Genomic DNA, 26,883 nt, shown 5'->3' with positions numbered 1-26,883 from the left:
AAAAGCAGAGTTAGTTACAAAGCCCCTCTTTGTACACCTTCTCCATCTAGTACCACTCTGTGCAGGTATTAGAAACAAGGCTAGAATGGAAACCTAAGAGGGAAAAAAAAAAAAAGCCTGAATCTACAGATTTTGTTAAGTTGAGGCACACAAAACCAAAAAGACAACAACTAGGAAATAGGTCTGTAAGCATTAAGGCAGACAGACCTCTATAACTTGCAATAAGGCATCACAATACTGCATGAAGTCCCTGACCAGGAAGAGGTGAAAATTCACCTCATGTAATAGATTAAATTAAAACTCTCAAGCTGGTCTGGAATTACCTGGTCTTTCAGTCAGCTATCTCAGCTGACAAATTATATTGGTACCCTGAGCCTCCTGATTACCAAAGTGGCAGCCAGTAGAGTTCCGTGCAATTTATACTTAATTTTAATCTGCTCCTCTGGGGAAAAATACTGGATATTCCATCTTATTTGGATTACTTTTTATTATTCCCATAATACGTCTAAAAGCTTAGGACAACTATCCAAGCACTCAAATGTTTGGGAACACAGAATTAAATTTAGTCAGGAGATAATGAGTAAACCCAATGCATTGTAACTACTCTGGAAAAAAAATCCAGAATTTCAAAGATGTCCTGCAATAACACACTTACCTGCCAGAAGCTACCATCAGCTACTGAGTGAGAAATGCAGCTTTAAGACTTCACAATTGTATTGTATTGTGCACAAAAGTATCATTATTGTATGTGCACATAATTTACTTGACGGATTGTCTCTTTCAGTCCCTACCTCATGCAGGCACAGACAACATGCAGCAAGGTCTTTCAGCCTTCCAATGAAATTTATTTTACTTTTTTTAAGTGCTAAAAAAATAAGGATTTGATCTAAATAAGTTTTAGCTTCTATTGTGGTGTCTTTTGGCCGAGTGAAAAACGCAGCTCGCCAACCCAAAGACAAAGAAAGGAAAGAGAGCTAAAGGAGAGGAAGGAAAACTTTGGTGCAGCTGCAGCGAGATGGGTGCAAGAAGTCGATTGTCAGGAGGAGGGAAAACGTGCAGACAGGGAATGCAGAGATGGAAGTAGCTTCCGGAGCTGAAAATAGAGGAAGTTGCCAGATGACATCATCTGAAAGTGCTTGGGGCAAGCCTGTCTCTATCTGCTGCTGTATGAGGCCCTAGCTAACTCCAAGGAGAACGTTTTCTTCCTCCAAATTAGTTCACTGCCTGGTTTAAAAATAAATAGCCCTATGTTTCTGGGAAGAAACAAACAAAAAAACCCGAAACCAAAAACAAAACAAACAAAACAAAACAAAAACAAACAAAGTAAACAAACAAACAAAAAAAACCCCTCTTCTTGGCCCTTTGCAAATGTGATCAGGCAAGCCTAACCTAACCTGGAACTGGACTGTTAAAAGCTAGGTGGGAGTTAAGAAAATGTCGCACTGTTTTGTAGCAACAAGAACTGATGGAAAACAGGACAGAAAGACAGAGGTAGGCCACTGGTCACTGGTACAACCCACAGACTGTATGAACACTGCAGCTGGCAAATAAGAGAAGAATATAATTGGGAAATGGTATTACAAGAGCAGGAAACAAACAGCAAAATTAATGTCAGTCATGTCTAACCACCTGCTCTGGGGAAGTTTAAACCAGCCAACATTTCACCCCCAAAGTCCATGACCAGTGTTGAACATTAACCTCAGAAGCACAGACACCAGCAGATAGTTTGACCAGTGGTGGTCTGAAAAGGTCATGGTGGGGAAGCCCAAGATGCACAGAAATCCTTTCTGCCCCTTCCTCCTCCATCATCTCTATCTCATTTCTTTTTCTTCAGATGCTGCTCTCATCAAGATCTTCATTTTGGCTTCCCACTGCCTCCCTCTCACCTCTTCAACTGGTTGTATCTCCCATACCCTGCTCTGTTTCTAATGAAATATGTGATCTTTAATTTAGGAAGGAAAAACACAAGCTAGGATCAACATTCATGAGCAGCAGGCCAAGGCTGAACTAGGATGGGGATGCAAGTCAGCATCCAAGAGAGCTGCTTCTGTGGGACAAGAGATGGAAGGGTGTGTCCTGGTCCATCCTGCTAGTCTGTTGTGTTAAAATAAAGAATTAAAAAAAACTATTCTGAAAAAATCTTTAACAAGACTGGTATCTTTTACCTAAAAGGGACAGCATGAAAGTAAACACATTTTTAAATTACACTTTAATTCAAAGAACAACAGTGTTTAACAAACTTCTCATTTTGTTTCTCCTTTTTTTCCCCCCCGTTCACTTTCATGTGAATTTTCTTATATGCTTGTTAGAGAAGTGAGCAGGCAACATCTCAGAGTTCAGTTTCTCAGGGCAATTTGCATCATCTGTGGCTGAACAATCCCAGTCACCAGGATTCTGCCATTAGTGTTTAAATTACAACATGTCATAGGCTTTGGGGAAATAATTCTCTTGTTTATCCCCACCTTCTCCAAGGAAAAGTTTCATTTACTAAAATTTAATTTACAGACAGCTTGGTAACGTTCATATCAAATTCTAACAGCAACAGCTCCTAAACTGTGGCCTATAAACCTCAACAAAGAACCATGTATTTTTGTGACTGCACTGCCCAGAGGAAAGAGCCTAAAATAACTGCTAAACCAACCCAAAAAGCTATAGGACAAAAATAACAAGGAAGCCTAGCAGTGAACTGGGCTACTACCAGAAGTATAGGTAGGAGGTCAAGGGAAATGATTAATTCCCTTTACTTGGCACCCACCACAGCACACAGAGTACTGCATCCAGTTTTGGTCCCCAATATAGAACAGATGTTGATCAACCAGCTGGGGGGGACCACGAGCACAGCCAGGGAGATTTTTACCTGGCCTGAGGAAGAGCATTTTATTCAAGACTGCCAAGTGTTGGTACAGAGCCCCACTGAGGCTCCCAGACCTCTGTCCTCACAGGTTTTCAAGACTGACAGGACAAATGCCTAGGAAGCTGGTCTGAACTCAGTGTTGGCACTGCTCTGAGTACTGGCTTCCCAAGGCTCCTCTGAACAATTCTATCATTCTATGAAAAAAAAAAAAAAAAAGGTGAAAAGTAACTTTATAATCCATAGGAAAGATTATGTATGATATTTTGAAGTCCATAAGAAATCAGGATGATAAATAATCTGGCTTCCTAATATAAAACACAAACTTTCCTGTTATGAACTATCAACTTCAAAAATGTCAAATGTATGTATTTCCAATAAAGTCATCACAACCACTGATATGGTATTCTAATGCTCCCTACCTTTACTATTTTCCCCTTACTTTTGAGAAGAATCTTCCTGATTACTGAAACCTGTTACATCTTTGCCTCCACTTTAACACTACGGAGTCCAACCAAATCACCCACATACCATTCATTAAAAAAAACCCAAAACATTAGCTCCTTTAGTTTTTCTAAAATGTTCCCTAAGATTTTAATCACAGTGATGGCTCTTCACTGAAACTGCCCAATTTTTCAGAACTCATTTTCAAGGGCTTAAAATGGAAATACAGGAAATAGAAAACAGATTAAAGGTTTCCTATTCTGTATTTAATCAATAGAATCTTAAAGACAAAGAAATCACTAAGCACCAGTCTCAGACTCTGAATGCATCTACCTGTCAGCAAGGTAGTTATATTTTCATGCATAAGTATAGTGAGATAGATATATATATACATATATTATGTATATATAGTGCTATACATTCTGGGAAACTTGCTTGATTTAGGCCACAGTCCAGTCCCCCTTGTATGAGTTAAAAATTCTACTCATGCCAACAGAAGCAATTCCAGCTGTCCAAATCTGTATGCCAACACACTGCTGTAGAAGTTCCCTAAAGAATGTTTGCTTCCTTAGCTCAATATATTATAGAATTTACAGAACAATTTTACTTTCCCAAGTAGCATGATTTTTTGCTTCATATAACATCAAATCATACAAAATATGATTTAATGTTTTTCAAATACAGCCAAGATGTCTTTTTCTTGAAACTCACTGCCAGTTCTCTCTCCCTATTTAAGGGAACAAAACAAACAAAAAAAACCCCAAGCCGTACCACACCTTGCCAGAAGGTGGGATGAATCCTTATAAAATGCTCATGCTCAGGGCAATTTTACCACAAATTAATTGTTGCAATCACAGCAGCAGAGAAAATTTCCAACAGAAAGCAAACACATTCTCTTGCTCTAAACAACCACAGGAGAGGTAGGCACCTGTGATTTTTAAACTATTTGTCTCTCAACAAATATTTTTTTCTTATGTTTTTTTAAATATTTTTTTCTTATGTTTTGCCTTGCCCTGCCCATCTTACATGTCTAATACACAGCACTCCAGCCTCTGAGCTTTTCTGATCAATAACTTCTTTTGGCAATATTAAGTTTAAAATATAATTTTCTTTATTGCCTTGTTTCAGTTAAAGCACAAACTTCCACAAGTAAGCATCCTGAAATCTAAGCACTGTAACTACCTAAACATATCTGAGCTACTGTAACTGCATTTTTTTACCAGTCTTGCATCTTTTATGATTACCATTTTTTTCTTGGTTAAAACTAAAGGGGTAATAAGTGGCCAACTCAGAAACAACAGGAAAGAACTTGTAGCCCAACACACAGCAGCTGTTGATGGCTGGAGGAGCCTGAGAGGTAAAGCAGCATGTTAAAAACTTTTATGCATGCAATTAAAAGAACATCCACGCTGATTACACAGCCTCACTAATGGGTTGTGTTTCTCAATGTACACAGGACACTTAAACAGTTGGGAGGCAAAAAACACACAGGATAAAAATATCCAACCCGCTGCTAAGAGTAGTTTTAGCTTTGCTATAAAGCTTTTTAACTTCATCTCCAGTCCAAAACTTCACGTTCCTACTATTTACTTTTTCAAAACTTCTTTGTGTTGCCAAACCAACAAGCCAGCCCGAGAATAAACAGGTAGTAGAATGAAACCAGTCACTTACCTTTTTTGTGACCTATACAACAAGGTCTGAACTACATGTGTCTTTAACATAATGAATTTATGAAAAAAATACATTTTTATGAGTTTCCTACAAATTCAACTTTGAATTTTATACAAATATCACTGTTCATTGAGTCTGCTCCATATGCTGACAGTTATCACCTTGTCTTAACCAATAATCTTTTTTCTGAATTCTCTGCAAGTCTCAGCAATCACAAACACAACTCCTTTCAAAGGATTCCAAAGCATATATGGGGTGGAATGTGAAAGGACAAAAGAAAAAGAAAAGAAGAGGGGAAAAAAAAACCCACCAAAGATAAAGAGCACATAACTAATGCCGTATTGACTTGTTATAGTAAAATCTGAGAACGTTGGACCCTTTTAAAACAAACAACAAAGAAAAACAAACCCAAACAAATAAAAAAGTGTTAACTCTGGGTTTCATTTCTGAGCATAAACTAAGAGGCTAACATAATAGTTTGTAATGGCTCCCCAGACAGGATTTGTGGTCTGCAAAAAACAGGAAGAATTCCTCCCCCCAGCTTCCCTCCCCCTCCACTGTAAAATACACTTCTTCATAACCTGCAGAATTAAATCAAACACACAAATCACAGGTTTCCCCTGAAAAGGAAAGGTCAAAACGAAGAGGGGGTTTTTCTGCTTTACAGCAGCTTGACACCACAAGCTAACCAAGTATAGATCTGGGGTTGTGATTGCATCCCTGCAAAAACACAAGTACTACAGATTATGTTTAGGGTATCGTTAATCTCTAACACCCACCAATTTCCTACTGACAGCTGGAGGCCAGCAGCAAGATCCTGGTGCAAAAGTTCACTTAAAATCAGCAGGAACAGATAAGCTTTCAAAATAATGCCAAAAATTAATAAAACAGACCTAAGCAATAAGTTTTTAAAAAACAAAATTATTACTTTCTGAGCTTAGTAAATACCAGTAGCAAGTCTTTCACATGCAGATAATGTTCAGACAGTGAACTTCACATAAAAAATTCACAGTTTAAGAACCCACTGTTTTTAAAGGAACTTTCTATTTCAAAATTTTGGGTTGTTTAAAGCAGTAAATATACACTTTACAGGCTGAAGAAACTGAAGTTGCTCAAATCTGCAAATCAGTAATACTTGTTCTGAGCACATTTCATGTTAAATAAAATGGTTTCTTACAAATACTCAGATTTTGTTGTTCTTAAAAGGAAAGAAAAAAACCTCAAAATGTTCTATGATTTGAACACATGCCAAAGTGAGTATGAGAAAACTGGAAAGGGAGAGAAGCCAAAAAGAAAATATATCTACACTAATACATTCCAGTTAAATTAGTACCAATAATTCTTAGAGTCTGCAGCTAGTGCAATACAAGATAACATCTACTGTTTACTTTTTTAACTGTTTTATACTCTGTGTTAGACATATTTTCTTTAAACACTCTCTCCCTCCTCCTTCTCTCCCAGTTTATGGTATCTAGAGAACCAAGAGTGAAAACAAAGGCTGACCTACAGAGGGGGGAAAAAGGCTTTTAATTAGAAGTGTGATTTAACCTCACAAGATTCCATGAAGAGATAAAAATCAGATTCCAGAAAGCTTATTAGTTTCATAAAAGGATTGACTACTAGATAACAGAAGAATAACAAATTCATCAAACCTCAGGAAAAGAAATGAAGGATTACCAGTAATTTTTTAAATTATTAACATTCCTGGTATAGAAGGCCTATCTAGTGTTAAGTAAGGACTCAGATAATTTCTTTCGACTGCTGATAGTAACACAGAATTGTTTTTAATCAGCTCAGTCAATCAAAAAGAAAACATTTCTTTTCTGGGCACCTTCCCAGTCAGGACACAACATGTGCTGCTTGGCCACTCTGTCTGAAAGGTATGCATGTAGGGCATACCAGAAAATACTCTTTTTAAGCAAAACTGCTTTGGAGATCTTTTAGCAGCAGTGTCTCTTCATATTTTGCTGGAGATCACTACTGCTTCATAGGAAAAAGAAGACATAATGGCCAGAAATGTTAATAAGAATTAGGATGAGCAAGACAGGCCACGGGTATTTCAGAATGTCAGAGGAGCAAGACAGGGCCCAGAAATGTCAGAGTTGTCAGAGATCTGCAATATTCAATTGCACATATACCCAGTATATTTGGGGAGTAACAAGGGCAAGAAGGAGGAAAAGAATTCTCATATAGGGCTGCAACTCTAGCTGACTGCTTCGGGTTGTCCCAGCATCAGTGGAAATTCATCTACTATTTGACCCAGTCTCTTCTACCCTCCAGCCCATCTCAAGTTCAGTGCCTACTTCAAGTTCATGTACCCTATCTGCACATCCCAAACCCAGCCCCCAGAAGCTCTGTGAAAATTCAGATCTCTCTTAAAATAGCTGCCTTTTCCTCCTCAAGTCATTTTCTGTACCCAGTTTGAGATGGTCCGTTCCACAATACAAGTTTTTTGACAAACTACTCAAACCACTAGGTTTTTCAACTATTTTGAGAGACTTAAGCAACCTAATGACCTTTTTCCAGTCTGTCAAGCTAACAGCTATTGGGTTGTTTGCAAGTTTAGAGTTGATTTTCATGTCTCAATGATTACATTTGCAATCAGACTAGACTTTTTACAAAATACCTGAAGAATATTCAAAACAAAAGCTAATGTGATAAATCAATCCACTCACACAGAGGACTACTGCAGGTTTTGACATGGTGTGACTGTCTTCTAAATGTCCCTATATTCAGAAACAGCAGATCAGCTATTCTAACAGAAGCAGGGCATGGAGTTAAACTTCCCAACATAGAGAGCCATTTGTGTGGGTTCTCTTCCCCAAAGAGAACCCAAACAACAGACTATTAAGTCATATTAAAAACAGGTAGGCAAGCAGTACTAAAAGTATGATCAGTGTTCCATGACGAGCTGTGCCATATGCTACATGTGTTAATGTGATGTTTCACCTATCAAAGATAGAAAGAAGTTATTGCCAAGTCCAGTTTGAACCTATTATTTTCTAACTTTAAATTCAAAGTTCAAAAACTCCAACAGTTGATACTAGAACATTTTTGCTACTTCCTCAGTCCACTGCTCAAGAATAATGAATAACAGACACTGAAGAAGAGCTTAAAAGGAAGAAATTATCACTGGAGAAGCAACATGAAGCACATACAAATTTCTTCAAGTAGACAAAATGAGAATGTGCTACCCGACAGTCCATGTTGTTTCAGTCTTTCATTAAAGCTGGAGCAGTTTGGATTGCAATGACAGGTACTGGCCCAAATTCATGAGACCTGTTTTATGCTTCCCTTTAATGCCATGGACTGTGCTGTTCCTGCTTTTCCAACAGGCCATTTTTTCAAAGTTTTAAAGGTACGCATTTTCTTTATCAAAAATTTTCAATCTGGAGTGGAGGTCATCTGATAACAAGAAACACTATGCAATCCACAAAACTTACTAAAGGAAATGAAAACATACCATTTTTCTGTCCTGGGATGTGGAGGGGAGACAGCAGGAAGAGGAAGCAAGATGTTTAACCATAATACACTGCTGTAATCTTCACCAGAGAAAACCCCTGCATGGCTAAATATAACAAATCATCACCACTCCACTTTTCTACTTCCACACTTCTCCTGCTGCAGGACCTAACAACAACATTAATTCCTTCAGAGCAATGAGGATACAGGAAAAAGTCACTTAATTTACACAGGGCTTGTAGCTGTGGCTCATCTGTAGCATCTAAAACAAATGTCCTATGAGCAGACCTGAAAAACACATCACAAAAAAGCTCCCTCAAAGACTTTTAGCTGTTTTCCCAGAGGCAAATTTCAGTCACTGTACCACAGGCACAGCAGGCACAGATGTTATCTTGCCAGGTAAATGTCAAGCTTTTCATTGCCACATCAGGCAGGGCTATAGCCAGTTCACCTAGTCAGCATCTAAAGTTTATTCCATACTAGAAGAATATTTATTGTTCCCCCTCTGGGAGCTGCATGTTACACGCAAGCATTCAGACACAGAAGATGTATTAAGTGTTTGCTTAAGCCAAGGAAGTCCAGATGAGTGTCTTCTGGATGCTAGTGCTGACCAGACAGAGCAAGGCAATTAATCCACTGTTTGTGCTGTTTGAATCCAGGTCAGATTTGTAGAATACTCCAATGTTCAGCAGTAGTCTGAATTTTAACATTTTATCTGTAGGCATTTCAATAGGACTCAAGTTTTCAAGAGTTTTTGTGGAATTTTTGCTGTTAATGATGAACAACGGAATTCAAAATTCTAATACTCGGATGACTAAATCACTTCTACTTAGCCTTCAGCCTACAAACTGAACATTTCAAAAACAGGTTCACCAAAACCTGTTGTTGGAATAATAAAAAAAATTAAACTTTAACTATAATAAAGTCCCAATTAGTCATGGAGCAGTGCAGGAAGAGGTAGCTACACAGAGTCACCTGGGATCTATCAGAGTTTGTAGCCTGACCTTAGCACTGCTCTTTGTCCATCCAGGCTGGTCCCACGTGAACTGAAAGAGCCCAGAGCTTAATGGGTGCTACCTGAGATGTCTTCATGTTATCACTACTGATGAGGTAACCTCATGGCTGGTGCTGTGCCTAAGCTGGTGAATCTTCCTGAAACTCAGAGAACTGGAGACCATTGAGTAAATGCAACCAAACAGTCCTGCATGATCCAGCTCAGCCCTGACTCTAACACCCAAAGAGAAAATAAACCCAGTCTGTATGGAATCACAAGGAGTAAAATGCAGGGGTGAAGTAGAGCCTGACTAGAAATAATTAAGTGCAGAGTATGGGAGCAAGGGTCCTTCTTGCATAAAGAACAAAATGGTTTCCACAGTTCATTTAAATGCAGTCAACTTAACTCTGCAGCTGCATTACAACACGGTGCTCATAGTTTACACCCTTGCTGTTAACAGTGTTTTTTCCCCACCCACAGAGGACATCCTTTAACTTTACACAGGACCGCTTCACAATCTGGCTACAATCTAACTGAAAGCCTTCCCTTCAGCCACTATGCAGGAGACCTTGTCATAGAAGGATAACAAAAGAGTTAAACAGGACTTTCCCTTTGTGCACCCCTGCTGACTGTGCCTGATGGTGGCATTGTTCTTTAAATGCCTTTCACTAGTACAGGCATCAGCATCTCCATAAACTTTCCAGGAACAGAGGTGAGACTAAGGAATCTGCAGTTTCCTGGGTCCTCCCTCACACCCTTCTTGTAAATAAGAGTAACACTGGAAGGGACCTTGCCAGACACCCAAGACCATTGGTAGATGACCAAAAGGATTTCTGCCATAACATCTGCTGACTCCTCCAGTACTCTGGGGTGAATTCTCAGAAGATCCCCCGGACTTGTGAACATTTAGCTGACCCAGCTGGTCTCTTCAAATGTCAGTGCCCACAAATGGAAAGTCACTGTTCCCACAACCATGCTCCTGCAACTCAAAGGACTGGGCAGCTCAAGGTCTGACAGTATGATTAAGGACTGAAACAAACAAAAAACCCCATTCCAAAAAATCCATTTCTTCTTCATCCCTATGAGTGAGGTGACCACCTTCAACACCTATCAGTTCAATATTTTCTTTATACCTCCTTTTGCTATTAATGTCCTTAAAAAAGCCCTTCCTATTTTAAGATACAACACTGACCAGTTTCAACTCCACCTGAGCTTTTGACCTTTCATGCCTTCCCCCTACACAAACAACAGCTCTGTATGCTTCCTGTGAAGCCCAACCTCCCTTCCAGAGATCACACCATTCATTCATTTTTCCTCTTGAACTTGATGAAGAATTCCCTGTTCAGCCAAACTGGTCTTCTCCCCACTTGCTTGACTTACAACACACTGGAATTGCCTGCTCCTGTGCTTAAAAAAAGGTGGTTCTTAAAACTGACTTCGTTAACATTCATTTAACCGAACACAGTTAAACTAATTTTAGGAACTTCTTCTAGAGTTAACATGTAATGCTGTAATAGTAAGTGAAAAATAGAAATAACTTCTAAAATTTCAATAAAGTTAGGACTGTCAAGAATATACAGAGATCACCAATATTCCTAATATAACATATCAGCCTAATGAAATTTTTTTCCAAACTGGAGACTGTAGTGTGTCAGGACAAACACAGCACAAGCCACATGATCCCATCTCTCAGAAAGACAAAGTACTGCAAATCATTCATTAAAAATACTTCAGCCCTGGGCTGGGCAAGACCTCCCAACTCTTAAGGCTCCCACTTAAATCCAGTGAGCAAGAGATGCAACTTTCCACAGAAATCACTCCAAAGAGCTGTCCTGACCTACCTGCCACTCACAATTTTCCCACAGCATCTGACAGATTTAGTCCTGCACTCCCAAGCATGCAGCGACACATGTTCCCATATTTACATCCTATTGGTATAAAAACACAAATCTCTCAAACATTGGCTCTCACCAATGTAGTAATCACAGAATCATAGAACGGTTTGGGTTTGGGTTTGGGTTGGAAGGAAGGAACCTTAAAGATCATCAAGTTCCAGCCCCTCTGCATGGGCAGGGACACCTCTCACCAGCCCAGGCTGCTCAAGGCCCCATCCAACCTGGGCTTGAACACTTCCAGGGAGGGGGCAGCCACAACTTCCCTTTTCCAGTGTCTCACCACCCTCACACTACAGCATTTCTTTGTAATGTCTAACCTAAATCTCCCCTCTTCAATTCTAAAGCCATTAAGCCTTGTCCTGTCACTACATGCCCTTGTAGAAAGTCCATCATCCCTCTCCAGATATCAAATACTGGAAAGTCACTATAAGGTTTCCTTGGAGCCTTCTCTACTCCAGGCTGAACAAACCCAAGTCTCTCAGCTTGACTTTAAAGGAGAAGTGTTCCAGTCCTGTGGTTACCTCTGTGGCCCTCCTCTGGACTCACTCTGCATGACCTTCCTGCTTTGAGGACTTCTGAACTGGACACAGTACTCCAGGTGGGGTCTCATAAGAGCAGAGTAGAGGGGGGTGAATCAACTCCCTTGACCTGCTGGCCATGCTTTTTTTCATGCAGCCCAAAATAAAGCTGGCTTTTGGGACTGCAAGCACACATTTTTGGCTCATGTTGAGCTTCTCACCAACCAGCACCCTGAAGTCCTTTTCTTCAGGGCTGTTCTCAATCCATTCATAGCTGCTGAAGTGTAATGGATTTTAACAAATTTTGGTTTAGAAACAAAGTGTTCCCATTATGTTGTACAGCTTGGCTCTCTATTTCACAGTAATATTCACTCTACAGAAGTAAAATCTTAAGTAACAAGGTTTTTTGCTAGTTCTCTCCTTACCAGATAACAACACAAAATACACGAGTAATGCAACCTGGAGAGTTTTTTCACTATGAAACAGAAAATATGCAAAAAACTATCCCTCACATTAGCTTGCTCTCTCAGTTTCTTACCTGTAGCAATTTAGACTAAAGCTTGCTAAAACACTTGCTATATTAAAATACTTGTTTACTTGTTTTAATCACCCATACCCATACTGCCAATTTATGGGTTTCCCTAAAATACAACATCAAATTGAATAACTGTAAAGCACTTTGATTTGAAATTGTCATCTCAAGTCTAAAGATGCTGTAGTACTGTACAGAAATACATACCAACAGATTTGTATTTGAATGGCCAAAGTTACAAAAATGATCTGTTTATGTATACAGTATGCTTTTTACCATTACTATGCTTCCCTATTCTTCTTCTATAATGTATTTCTAATGGCATTTCTGGCAAGCAAATAACTAACAGCAACTGAGTACTTCATCATGAGAACAAACATGTCTAAAAATTCAGCATCACTCTTACACAAATGTTTCTGCCACTTCTCTAAGCAATACTTACTAATACTTTTGTATGCAAGAACACTGGATATATGTGTATGTATACAGATGCTCTCTATAATGTGCAGTGTTGCACTACATCACTTTTTAAATGCACATGCTTTCAATATTTTTCTGAGTCCAGTATAGTGAACTTTTTTGATGAAAAACACTAAACGTTTCCAACTAAAAACATGTTGCCAATAGTAGCCCGGAGCAAGATTTTACAACCAAATCATAAAAACCCTAAGCCTGAAGTTTTATAATAACATCAGTGACAAAGTCTCAACTGTAGCAAGGAGACAGGCGCCGCTATAATGTTAACAGCCAATGTAAACATCAGTGCAGCCTGAGGGGGGAGCAGGGGGCAATCCCAGAGAGTCCCATCAGAACTGCCACAGAACTTCTAGATGTCTATACATAAACTTTCTTTGGCTTAATTACTTACACAGGGTGGGGTTTAGCCAGCCAGCAAGACAATTCATGTCATTAAAACTGTAATTGTGTCCCCTCTTAAAGCTTTAGTTTAAGTTTTGAAACATATTAATATATTATTTTTGAACAAGAAAACTGAAGTTTGTCAATTAGCTCGTAGCAAAATCACAGAATGACAGAGCTCAACCTAAATGGTTTTGAAATACCAGCAGATTTACAAAACATAAGTGAACATCATTCTTTTTCTTCACAATAATGACAGAAGTCTTAAACACAGGCTCTTCACTGAGCTATCAGGCTTCTTTGTCTTAGAAATCAGCAAGTAATCAGATGTAATCAGATTGCCAGTAATAGGCTGGCTTCAACCAAGTCTCAAATCATATTTCAACAGTTTCATTCACACCAATTTTAACAAGTATATTCAGTTACTTCCTTGCTTTCTAGCAGTTTCCTGTGCTTCTACAGCAATTCTAGTACCATGTCTTTCAGCCTAAGCCACATCCCTGCACCTCTACTACATGCCCAATTCTTGTCAATAACATTTAATAATTTTGAAAAAATTACAGGTGACTGTAACTTTGAATTATAAGCAGAAGTTGAAGGATGTAAGCAAAATGATAACTTTTCAAAGCTACAAAGAAATAAAGTTGCTTCTTATCAGTAATTTGAAACAATAGCTATGGAAGCAAACAAAGAGTACCCTGGTAAAACAGCTTCATACTAAGGTTAATAAAATGTACATAATGATTTCCTAAGGAAGCTTAACAAAAACAATATAGCAAAATATGTATTTTTTGGGAGATATCAAACAACTCTTTTAATGTTTAAAACTACAAAACTAAACTCTGTGACAAGAGATTTGTACGTTTTTATTTAGCAAATATAAAAAATAATAAAATAGTAAAGATAACCATATTCTTTTAAATACACTTGGGTAAGTGCACCTGTTAGAAGCTTACTTATAATATAGCCATAGCTATTATGACAATATATACTGAAATACTGGTCACAGCCAAGTAACCAAAAGAAATTAAGAAAATCTACATGCTAATGAATTGTGTGAACATTTCTCCAGGGAAAGGGAGTACTTTCCTTATTTGCAGGAACTTTTTCTTCCCATGTGAAAACCCACAACATAAGTAGAATATTTTTTTGTCACTTCTCATTTTTAACACTTCTTCCAGAGCCACAAATATATATATTAAAAAAAAACAAAACAAGTACTGCATGAAAAAGTACTGCATGAGATACTGTACAGTCAAAATCAGCTGCAATTTAACTCTGTACCCTCTTACCAATTCTCAGATCATCAGACATGTACCAGTTAAGCACCTAACAGATGTCTGACTGCCACAAATAAATTCTGCATGGGTCAGTAAGGATGCTTCCTCCTAATCCTAACAGGAAACCCACACTGCTTGAGAATACCAGGAAAAGGCAAAAATTCTTAGTTGCTCCTACCAAATTGACTAAAGGTGTAGAAAATTACTCTGCACAGTACAAACACATAATCTACACATTTATGTACCTACATTCAATTACTATCTAACAAATAAATCTTATCAAAACATTACTTAACCACAGTAGCATGACTAATAATTTCACAGAACGTATATATACAAAAAAGTTTACAAGTGATTTTATTCCTAAATGCTTTCAACAGATCCCAATAAAGTTGTTTTCATAGACAGGATAATAATATTTTGCCATCACCAACAAGAATACACCCAGACATCACCAGCTTGCAATTGCTGTCTTTACAGAACTGTAGTGTTATAATATAATGCAGATCATTTCCCAAGCCTGTGAAGTTTCTGTGCAATATCACCTCCCTTTTCATTGGCAGTGCCACACAAATTTGCAACTACATATTATAGGGATACAAACTATAACCAAACTAGTTCTTTAACACCCTGGAAAACACACTTCCCCTCCGGATTATGAACCACCTAGACATGCTATTGACCTCTTTTTCCCATTCTTCCCTAAGAATTATAAAACGAACAAGGCTGGACAATACTCAGAAAAAAATGTGACTTAGAAACCTACTGTCCCCAAGTTCAGGACTGACAAAGATTCTGTGAAAGCAAATGCCAGTGAGGTACTTAAATAGGGTCTCCACTTGGGAAAAGATTAAGTGATTACATTTGATGTTGCTGCCAGTTGCAAGTAATAGTTTAAAGGGCTAGAGATATGTTTATGAACCCAAATTGGGACTTTTTCCCACCTTCCAGATTTTCCAATAGTTTGTTATAAGCTACAGGACACAAGTGAAAATGCCTCTATGTGTCTCTGTGTTAAATGTCAGTTTCTTAAGAGACTACAAGTCTACTAAAATTTGATTTTGACTGCAACAGAAGCTAACGAGCAAACAGGTGAAATCAGAAAGTCTGTCAGCAGCAGCAGCATTTCACACACTACACACAGTCAGCATCTGATAACATACAAAAAAAACTTATTTAAAAAGAAAATAGTATTTCAACTACCTTCTGATGCTATTTAACGAATTTTTTGCACTAACAACAATAATCCAACATTTTCAGCTGCACGTCTTATGCTGCAATACCAACATTGCCTTTTTACCTGATGCGATACAATGTGAACTTCTTTGGCAAAATATCCTAGGTCACACATTTTGTATTTTGACAGAAAGAAGAATAACTCTTGGGAACCCCTAGGGAGAGCAGGCTGTGTCTGCCCCATGCCTGGAAATGTTCAAGGCCAGGTTGGATTGGGGTTTGAGCAATCTGGTCTAGTGAGAGGTGTCCCTACCCATGCAGGGTGCTTGGAACTAGATGATCTTTAAGGTCCCTTCCAACCCAAACCATTCTATGATTCTGTGAATGAAGTTACTTCAGTATTACTCATTACATACTTGCTGTACAAGCCAACTTTCTCCATTTTCACACACCTCTATTTCAACTTTTATTTATTTCAAATTTCAGATGCTAAGCAGGAGCCTAACATCTTAAAGCTTTCATACATTGCCATTAAGGCTTTTAGAAATATCCATTTGGGATAAAATTTGTTTGTTGCTCTTTTTGTTACACTTGAAAGGCTTAGGTTTGCAAGCTTTTCACAGCTGTTCCACTGTTACACAAAACCTTTTACAGGTTTGGGCTCAAAAGCAGTTTCAAGTCTTGACTCTCAAATACTCTGAAAGCTACAAGAAACTCATAGACAACCAGACTGATTTCTTCTCTTTTAGTGCTATCTAGAAATATCAGAAGTCTGACACACAAAATCCTCACACTATAATGGGTCTGCAGGAAAAGTTAAGCTAGAACTGTCACTGATCAAAGGGAGAAAATGCATTTGTAAAACACTAATGCCAATGACAGTGTTGAAGTCTAAGTAACTAGACAATGTTCTACCAAAATCTATTTACCCCCTCAGGAAGTAGTTGCAATAAGATAAAAATCAGCCAGCAAGAAAGGTCATTAAAAATATAATTAACTTACTTAGTAACAATATTGCAATTATTTTCTCTACAGTTACATTAAACAAAGTGATTTAGAAAGTTCCCACCTTTCTAGAATTTCTTTCACATCTTTGCAATCTTACCTAAAACTTGTCTTGGGCTTTGCTTACTCCATGTCTGAAATTTAGGAATGAGGCCTGGCAGTCAACAGGACATAGATGTATTTTCAATTATTTTGAAATGCTTAAGGAAGTTTCAGATATTCACAGTAACCAAAAGCACATTCACATCATCTCTAGCACTAAACTCTCCATAATCATCTTTTAAAGAGTAACCTCCCTTACTGTGACCCATTTATCATGTTTAATTTGAATAAAACCTACTAAGTAGATGACTAAAGCATCTCATGGACTATTAATTAAACATTATAACTTTCACTATTGATACAAGCTACCAATATAAGTTGAATTTAAAAAACTTTAAAACCTTACAGCCCATTATTTCATCTGCCACTTCTCATGGCTACACTACAAACAGCAGCTTTTGGATACTCTTGGATGACTCAGAGCTTTCTTCCTCCCACTTCACCTTTTGTAACAAACCTCCTCTTGACAGCTTAACTTCAGCATCTTTCCAATGAGTTAACTAAAGTCACCAGCAACTTTCATTAGCATGCACCTTCTCTGTCACTAATTACAAATATTATTTAAATTATAATTTTTTTTTAATTTTTTTTAAAAAAAACATCTTCATTAGGAAAGCCTAAGCAACCCAATTAGATATTAAACACAAAAAAACAACCACAAACAATAAACTTCCCAGATTTAAACCTAAGGTTTAAAAAGATATTATTTCAAATGAACTACATTTCCAGCATTCTGAAACAAAACCAGTACATTCTCAAATGTCAACCATCAAATGACCAAAACAAGAAATATCATATAATAACTAAGAATCCATAAGCAAGAACCATACCTGCTTTTCCTCTCGATGAGAATAGCCATATAAGAAGCAGGTAAAGCAGCACCAAAGCCAGGAGACCAAAAGTAGAATTTTCCAAGTATCTTCCTGAAAATCAATTTGTAAATATATTACATGCAAAGCAATGGAAACATTCATGTACAACAGTGTATTTTGCCTTTATAATTAAACTACAAATACTTTATTAATTTTGTCCCTTTACATTAACCAATAGTTACAAATTAATACTAATCCCTGCATTTTTCCAGTTGGATAGTTCTCAGAAGGGCTCCCAAATTGGTTCATGAACTTAAACACCTGAACTACTTCATTAACATATCCATTTCATTTAAAGGATTACTATAAAGAAAAAAACTCTTTTAAGAGAGATTTCTGAAAAGTTGCAGATATTAACTACAGAAAAATGTTCTAAAGAATTTATAGTTGCTTCTCTCTATGCTAATTGTCAGAATATACCTTTAGGACAATGAGCCTTGTGGAATGTAGGGATGCAGTCAGGTAAGCAAGAAATCAAACCAAATTATTATTATACACATCAAACTCCACAGAGATAGTTAACTGATGCTAAAAACAGTAAACCAGTCATTTACAATAAGCCAAGGAATTAATCTGTATTACAACTGGAAGCAACAATTACATCCCAGTTCTACTAAGGAGGGAAAGCTGTCATTTTTTGCAACAAGATCTGATTTTCACTCAGAGTCCTATCAAAATTCCTCCAGGAACAAGAGATGAAAAAAGCAATCACATGAATGACATCTAAAAAAAATATTTTTATAATCTGCTCACTGTTAGGAGGAAAAGAAAAATGCATGTCAGACACAATGGCACCAACCACATTTGGTCCATTCAGGACACCTGCACCTTTAAAATAATGCAGGCTGGTCACTGAAGCAAGTAATAGTCATGCAGTCATGAAATTTGGTGGCATGCTAATAAATGTATTTCAAATTGTATTACACTGATGCTGCTTAGCTCATAAGCACTATCAGTTCAGAGAAACAGTGTTACAATGGAGTAAAAACACAGCGAAAAAGAAACAACAAACAAAATGGGAAACGGATACAAGGTAGAAGGGGAAACAAACCAGATAAAACTGCATGTTGACAAAACAGAAAAGAGAACAGACAATTAATCAATACCATCTGATTAGCTCTTTCATTCTTGCTGTAAAAGATATGATCAGCCTCATGTCATAGTGTTGCAAAAATAACATTACCAGTGAGGAATGCCAGCTACATTCATAATGGAAAAGAGAGTCAGAGTATCAGCAGCAAGTGAGGTAATGGCAATTAAACACACTGCTCATTCCCACGGCTGCAAAAGGATAATTTCTCAGGATGACAACACCAAATGCTACAGGAGCTAAAGTTCATTATTAGGACTCTCTTGTAAAGCAATTACTGGATGAAGTTACAGAGAAGTTATTTTAAACTGCTTAGTAAGTATGAACACATCTTACCAGACACACCTGCTAAGTAACAGAATAAATATATGTTCTATGGGAAAGAAGCAGGAATTTGCTCTTTTGGCATGGTTTATATTATCTACAAATGTTCACATGTTCAGTCTGATAAGATTTTGGAAATAATGCATCACAGTTTACATTATAAAATCAAGTGTAAATTAAAATGTCCAATCATTAAGTGAAACTTCTGCTAAAGTAAATGAAAATAAGTTTTTGTTATTATTTGCATGGTTATTTGCATGGTTATTTTCATATGGTCTGTGGTTAGGAATTGTAATGAGAAATATGAGCTCTTTCAGGTTATGCATCTAATTCCTTAATGTACAACTGTATCCAAAACTCAAAGGCTGGTTGCTACATAAGGTGAATCTAATTAAGCAAGATGTAAAGCTGTACATGGATAAATTTAATTACTGTAGTTGATAGACAAAGAGAACCACGTCTTCATGAGGTTTTGCATTTAAGAAAACCAAACAGTTTAAAAAAAAAATCACATTTCATTTAACAAATGTAATGCTTGTCAACACTGGAGCCTAGCACTTCCATCTGAAGCTCAGACAGATGTAGTCTTCTGGGTCTCACCAGCAGAACAGATTACAGTCCCCAGCTGGCCTGTCACACATCCCTAAGAGAGATCATCCACCCCTCTGCTTTGCCAACAGAGCAGTCTGTACATGATCCCCAATTCACTTCAAGAAAAAGAAAAAAATTCAGGCAAGTTAGCTTGGTATCTATCCCTTCTAGAATGAAAACATCTATCCACAGCTGAAGCCTTTGCTGACACTGGATTAAGGTTTTTTTTGAAATTTTTTGCACACCTGTGAAATGGTGAGAATATCAAACAATGCCTGAAATTATTTTAATTGCCCCTTCTTGCCTTAAGTTTTACATCCACGAAAATATCTGCAGCAGTTACAGTTTTGGTGGTCTTCCCTAGCTGAAAGGAAGTTTACTTTATCCAGAACACCCTATATATACACCTGCCAACACATCTCCTCCTTGGTCCTACAAATGAAGGAAACAGGCAACTCTCCTCAAATCTGAATTGTGCAGGTAACTATGAGAATAACATGTTCAGCTACAAACCCTTTAATATCTTGCTTTAGTTGTGACTTCCAGCAGGGTAAGATCAGTCAGCTGCACGGTGCTTACTGGACTATTTTGCTTCTGAGTTACTGCTGCTCCCACTATACCTTCCCATTCAAAGAAGATACAAAAACTGAAGCATGCACCCTATTATACAACTCTATTACATCTCATTGCTCATCACAATCCAGACCCAGATCTATAGCATTTAGATCCCAAGAGTCTCAGGCAATCTCTTTGCACAGTTACAAATCAAGGTTAGAAATAAACAGGCCATAGTTATGCAGAACACCACAGAGGCCCTGGTGTTTCTTGGATGGATTAGAACATGTGATACCAAATCACATTCTGGGCTGGAAAATGATGTACAATTACTCTTACTCTAAGGTGCTACTGAAGGAAGCACACTGTACCGCACAGTGATTGATTCAAGGAATCATAAAAGGTCAACTCAAATGTTAAAAAAAACCAAACACCCAAAGCAGTTTAAAAAAAAAACAGTTTCACATTTCCATCCTCTGCCACCCAACAGCAGATGTGGGAAGGAGGCTCATAGGGCACAAGCTGCAAGACTATGTTGATACTAAGTACATTCCAAGTGAAGGACTTAACATTATGATCTTAGGGGAAGCTCTTAAAAGGCATACAGCACTCAACTTGTAAAGATGTCATGTATTTACACAGCTTTCTGGCTTGCTCTCATTTTCTCCCAATGACACTTGGCTCCTTCACCATATTCAAGTACTGAAGCACTGAACTGACTTGTTCAAAGAACCTGCCCATGATGAAACTCAGTTTCCTGATTAAGAGCAGCTACTTTAGAGCCCATCCCTGACTAAGGACAGGGCTCACAATGCATTAATTTTACTCCCAATGCATGAATTTACACTTTTCTCCACGAAAAAGTTAATCAGCAAATCTTACTGAAATTGGTAAGTCATTAAATAACCTCATGCAGTCTCTCATACTACCCCTCATCCCTTTTTCAATATTCTTTAGGTATATCCAGGACAAAGAATACAGGAAGAATATCACTAGCAACCTCTTCCTGCTATGAAAATTGATTATTTATCCCATGCTTTGTTTCATATATATTAAGTACTTGCTAACAATTTACTAATTCCTGCAAGACAGAGGATCTTCCTTCTTGAAGAGTCTTAGCAAACAATACTGCAAGTCATTTGGGAACTCATGTATAACGCACCAGTCAGATCAGATCAGATATGTATTTATCCTTCAAAGGACATCAGTAAATTTGGAAAGTATGACTTCTAATGATCATGTTACCCATTGTTTTCTGAAGTGTCATTTAGTAGATCTTACATATCCTGCTCACTTAATTGTTGAGGCTCTTAACTCTTTTTCTGATCATAAAAGCTGCAAAATACTTCTTTTAATTTTCCCTCATCACAGTAAATTCTTAAAATGCTCTCCTCATGGTTTTGGCTTAGGTCAACCCAAAGACTGCTTCAAAGAGACATGGAGGCTGCATGGACTAGAATCACAGAATGCTTTAGGTTGGAAGGGACCTTAAAGATCATCCAGTTCCAACCCCCTGCCACAGGCAAGGGACACCTCCCACTAGACCAGTTTGCTCAAAGCCCCATCCAGCCTGGCCTTGAACACTTCCAGGGAGGTGACAGTCTGATCAATCTGTTCCTGTGTCTCATCACCCCTCCAGTAAAGAACTTCTTCCTAGCATCTAACCTGAATCTCCCCTCTTCAAATTTAATGCCATTATCCCTTGTCCTGTCCCTCCATGACCTTGCAAAAAGTCCCTCCCCAGCTTTCCTGTAGCCCCTTCAGGTACTGGAAGGCTGCTCTAAGGTCTCCCTGGAGCCTTCTCCAAACTGAACAACCCCAGATCTTTCAGCCTGACTTCAAAGGAGAGGTTCTCCCAGCACTCTGATCATCTTCATGGCATCATTCCACTACCCAGGCTGCATCTGGCCATGCTGTTGGGAGGTCAAAACAACTACAGACAGCAATGTTTTACAGAGCTGAAAGCAAATACACACCAATTGTCAGCAGTCTGACACTAATCTCTTACCTGCTTCTTTTAATATCACAGGAATAGTCATATTTCTGTGACATGGATAGTAACCTTTGCTGCAGGAACAGCTGAAAACAATAAACTTAAAACCACACCAGCTCAATTTAGAGAGTTAACATCCAGTTATAGAACTGAAGAAAGGCACTACAGATTCACAGGCAAGTACAAGGAAGACCAACATACAGCTCAGAGGAGTAAATATAAATCAGCACTAATACAACTCACATAGTTAAGAAAAATTCACATTTTTTTAAGCTTGTTACTTAAAGATTCACTTTGAACTTTGCAGATGATTTGTTTAAAAGCATTCCCTGGCTCCTCAGCCAGCTCCTCCACTTCTCAGCCTTCTACCTCAGCTTTGAAGCAAAGCTGAGAGACCTCTAAACAGGGCTAGAAGTAGGGCATAATGGGTTTGCCTAACTTTTAGATGGGCTGTTCTGTGCACTGTCAGATAAATTAAAAAACTCATAGCTACTGTAGGGTTCACAAGTCTATGAATAACATCTACAATAAATTCATTTAAATCTAGGACAACACCATGTTCAAGACCAGGGAAATCTAATTTTTAACTACCCTGATATTTACTTGAAATACACAGTGGAAACAGCTCAGAATACAGAAGTGCCTTTTACACTCATCTTTGTGATCAAGTCTGTATCCTACAGTATTCCAGAAGCTGTGCTGGGATGTCCTTCATTTATGACCAGAAGTAAGGAAAGTACAAATGTGGATTACTGGATCAAGTTTAGAATAAATAAAAGTCATCACAGCCCCTGAGTCAGGAAAATAGAAACCTATGTCAAATTACATCAGTTCTTTCCAGGAGAGAAAGATTAGGCTTTCTCAGTTCCCCTTTAGAATATGTTTTAATTTCCTGCAACAAAGTATTTTGAATCAGTAGAACAGAAAATAGAAATCAAAGTGAACACACTGATTTCCTTACTGACTTAAAAGATTACAGAAATGAGAAGAAAAAAAAAAAAAAAGTGGTAAGACCAGAAATCAAGATGAAGGCACAGCTATTGCTTTTCTTACTCCTACCCTTTACAAATAAGCCTATTATAAAAAAATACATGTAATATATAAATTTAAAAGTTGCATTAAGACAGCTTTCCTATTACATTTCATTTTTAGGACAGTATACCAACCTTAGAATGCAAAAGCAAGCAATATACAAGGTCCCATTTGCTGTCAGAAAGGAACTTGATTGTAAGATCTCAGGTAGAAGTTTGTACAAATAATAGTCAAGTTTTCGTTTCCTGAGAATAGCTGCAATCTGAGGGAGGAGGGAAAGAAAAAAAAAGGGGGGACAAACTTTTAATTCCATTAGGCTTTTTTTGCACATTTTAAAGAAAAATAAAAAAGGAAAAAGAGGCCTGCCCATTTAAGTAGTAAATCAAAGCGTCCTAAATTTGCTGGGTTTATGAACAATACCACAAAGATTTCCTTTAAACTCATTCCAGCTGTTATAATATTTATATCAGGAAATACATCAGGCAATCCTAAATGGGATGTATAGGCAGAATTTTATTACCTTGTTACTCTTGGCCATAACAGTCAGAAATGTCTGCCAGTTATCAGAACTATTAAGATGTGATAGATTTACACTGAGTTTTCTCTTCCAGACAATTGGACTATCACATAATTAAGCTCAGAATATCACTGAAGTAATTCAAATACAGGCCCTACACAGTGTCTATGAAGCAATGATATATTTCTACAGGTTTCCTACTCTAATTAAACAAATCAAATCTTCCAAAACATTTTCACCATCTGTTGGATGAACACCACATTCCTGATAAATTTTATAGAAATGGTTTGCTAGCTCTAAAAAACTGCTTCAAGTTCAAAACAAGCTGGATCTAGAAAAAATCTATGATCTTCTTTGTCAGTTTTATGTAAGTCCCACGTCTTAAAAAGAACAGTTACCCAACAACTCAAACACTGAAGGTTCTTAAAAGTCTTTTTTTGTCCATAGTAATTCTGCAACCATCTAATAGAAAGGTGTAAAGAACCATGCTCTTTTTTAAGGTGAACAGGGGTAAGACAAGAGGCAAAAGTTCAAATATGAAAAAATCAGATTAAACCTAAGGAAGAAAAAATCCTTAAAACTGCTGTAATGACCTCAGACAAGTGCTGTCAGGAGGCTGGGACAACAGAGCTTTCCAAGGTCCCTCCAACCTGGGTGGCTCCTCTGATTCCATTAAATTATGCTTATGGTGGAGCATGGGACAGAACTCTTCTAGGTTCTTTAACAGCATTTCCATTTTTATCTTCACTGTCTCCCAGGAACTCTGAAAACTAGCAGGAGTTTTCACAGAATGGTTTGGGTTGGAAGGGACCTTAAAGATCATCTAGTTCCAACCCCTCTGCCACAGGCAGGGACAACTCTCAATAGACCAGGTTAATCAAAGGCCCAGGGTGAACAAACCCAGCTCTCAGTCTGTCTTCATAGAAGAGGTGCCCCAATCCTCTTCATGGCCCTCTTCTGGACTCCCTCCAACAGCTCCATATTCATCTTGTGCTGGGGGCTCCAGAACTGAGCACAGTACTCCAGGTGGGGACTCATAAGAGTGAAGGAGAGAGAGAAAATCACCACCCTTGACTTACTGGCAATGCTTTTTTTGATGCAGCCCAGGATGCAGTCTGTTTTTTGGGCTACAAGCACACACTGCTGGCTCACATTGAGCTTACCAAGCAGTATCACCAAATCCTTTTCCTTAAGGCTGTTGTAATCCCACTCTTAACCAAAATGTAATCATGCTTGGCATTGCCCCAGTCCAGGTGCAGGACCTTACTTGACCTCTCAAGCCTGTCAAGGTCCTTCTGAATGGCCACCCTTTCAAACAGAGAGAGCTTCATGGCACTGGTGCTGATGAGAACAATGAAAAATATCCTGTCAAATCAGTATTGGCAACACCTCTCAAAGTCTTATTTCCTCAACTGAAAAACACAGGGGAGGGAGCTGTTCTTCTGAAACACTCTCCACTTGTACTGAATAGCAAGTAGATGCTTTAGATTCAGAGATGGGCTGAGGATTCTGCTAAACCTAACCACAGAAAAGTTCTGCCAAAATCTGTTTCCAAAATGAAGCTTGAATTGAGGACTAAGGAGAAATACATGCATGAACAGACTTGTGAAAATAGATTTACACACTGCTTAATCAAGTGTCAAGACTGCTTAAACCATAATGGATTAGGAAATAATGCAATTCAGATAATCTTTCTGTTGAAGGAAAGTCTTAATGTAGTCTAAATGCCAGGTCACTAGTTGCTACCTCCTCAGCTATTTCTAGCCTATTCTACAAAGGTCATGAACATTTGGAATAAATACAGTAACACAGAGTCACACCTGAAGTGTGAAGGCTTCCTTTCTCAGACCAGAGTTTCAGAGGTATCATAGCAAAAAATGGCCTTATACTTCAACTTCATATCAAATTAAATAATTTATTCTTGTCACCTCTCCAACACGTTTTAGACTAATAAAAATTTCCACTTTCCCTTTTCTTTACTATGCTAATTGTGTTTGTGAAAAACAGAAAAGAACCAGGAACAATGACACAGAAACCAGTCCAGAGAAACAATGCTCATGATAAGTAAATGAGCTGTATGTGTAAGCACAATGGAGTTCGATGAATGCCCAACAACAATAAAAAATATTCATAATTTGCAAAGTGTTTTATAAACTTCAGCTAAGCTAAATATTGTATACAGCTGAAAACAGGCAGGACCAGACCATAGAGCAAGGTCTCTGCCTCTCCTCCACCACCAGTGATGTGATTACATGGAAGAAATACCACAGATCCATCTGGACACTACCCTGATTTCCCTTCCAGATCCACATGCTTCAGGAAATACTACTAAAGTTCAGGTTGGCAAGACAAAAAGATTATGAGATCTGTCAGACAGCAGCAGTCCATGGTTCCCACTGCAATGTACTTCACTCAAACTGAACTGTGTTGAAGGACAAATTATTGCAATAAAGACCTACACCAAGTCAGCAGCAGCTAGCTACATGAAAGGAGAAGGCATCAGGATATCCAATACATACTTCCTCAGCAAACTAAAAATCTCTATAAAGATGCTAACAGATGTAGCAGAAAGCATGTAAGTTACCTGAGACTCCATGTAGAGTCTGACAGGCAGAAACTGACATCTCATTGACACCATGGCCTCAGCTCTCCAGCTATGAAAGGAGAATTCCAAGACCTCTGTTTAAGGACCTCAGGGTTCTCTGTATCAGGACCTTAGTGCTGATAGATGTAAAAGTTAGTTTGGGGTGCTATTCACTACAACAACAAAGGACTGCAATTCTGATCCAGCTCACTGATCCAAATGATTGACCCTCACCTATCCAGAAATGGTCAAAACCAGCTCCATACCTCCCATCACTCTTATCACCCTTCTCATTCATTTCTTCTTCCAATATTCTCTTTTTGAGATGGGGTGGCAGTAATTTTATTAACAAAAATTCTCTGGTGCCTATAACTTATTGTAGATTTTCAGCTTTAGAAGGATAAGCATGGCATGTCTATAATATGAGTGGAACACTGCTGTGTGGAATAATGCCACACCTCTTTGCTGTTATAAGAAACCCAGACACAATGCTGCCTGCCTCCAGACCCACGCTGCCCCACCTCACCTCCTAACCCT

General features: G+C 38.1%; 1 protein-coding gene across 3 annotated transcripts in view; it reads right to left on the bottom strand.

Annotated features, from left to right (window-relative positions):
• TMEM135 (transmembrane protein 135) overlaps positions 1 to 26,883 on the bottom strand; it is a 159,952-nt gene that overhangs the window by 120,563 nt on the left and 12,506 nt on the right. For all 3 annotated transcript variants that reach the window (XM_071733317.1, XM_071733301.1, XM_071733308.1), the window contains exons 2-3: positions 23,380 to 23,507; positions 17,619 to 17,711 (exon numbers count right to left, since the gene is read on the bottom strand). In XM_071733317.1, coding sequence (XP_071589418.1) covers positions 17,619 to 17,711; positions 23,380 to 23,507 — 221 coding nt within the window. The remainder of the gene's footprint in view (positions 1 to 17,618; positions 17,712 to 23,379; positions 23,508 to 26,883) is intronic.

Source organism: Heliangelus exortis, chromosome 1 (genome assembly GCF_036169615.1).
Source record: "Heliangelus exortis chromosome 1, bHelExo1.hap1, whole genome shotgun sequence".
NCBI classification, from domain to species: domain Eukaryota; kingdom Metazoa; phylum Chordata; class Aves; order Apodiformes; family Trochilidae; genus Heliangelus; species Heliangelus exortis.
Note: the sequence above shows the minus strand (reverse complement) of the source record. Positions and strands in the feature narration are given on the sequence as shown.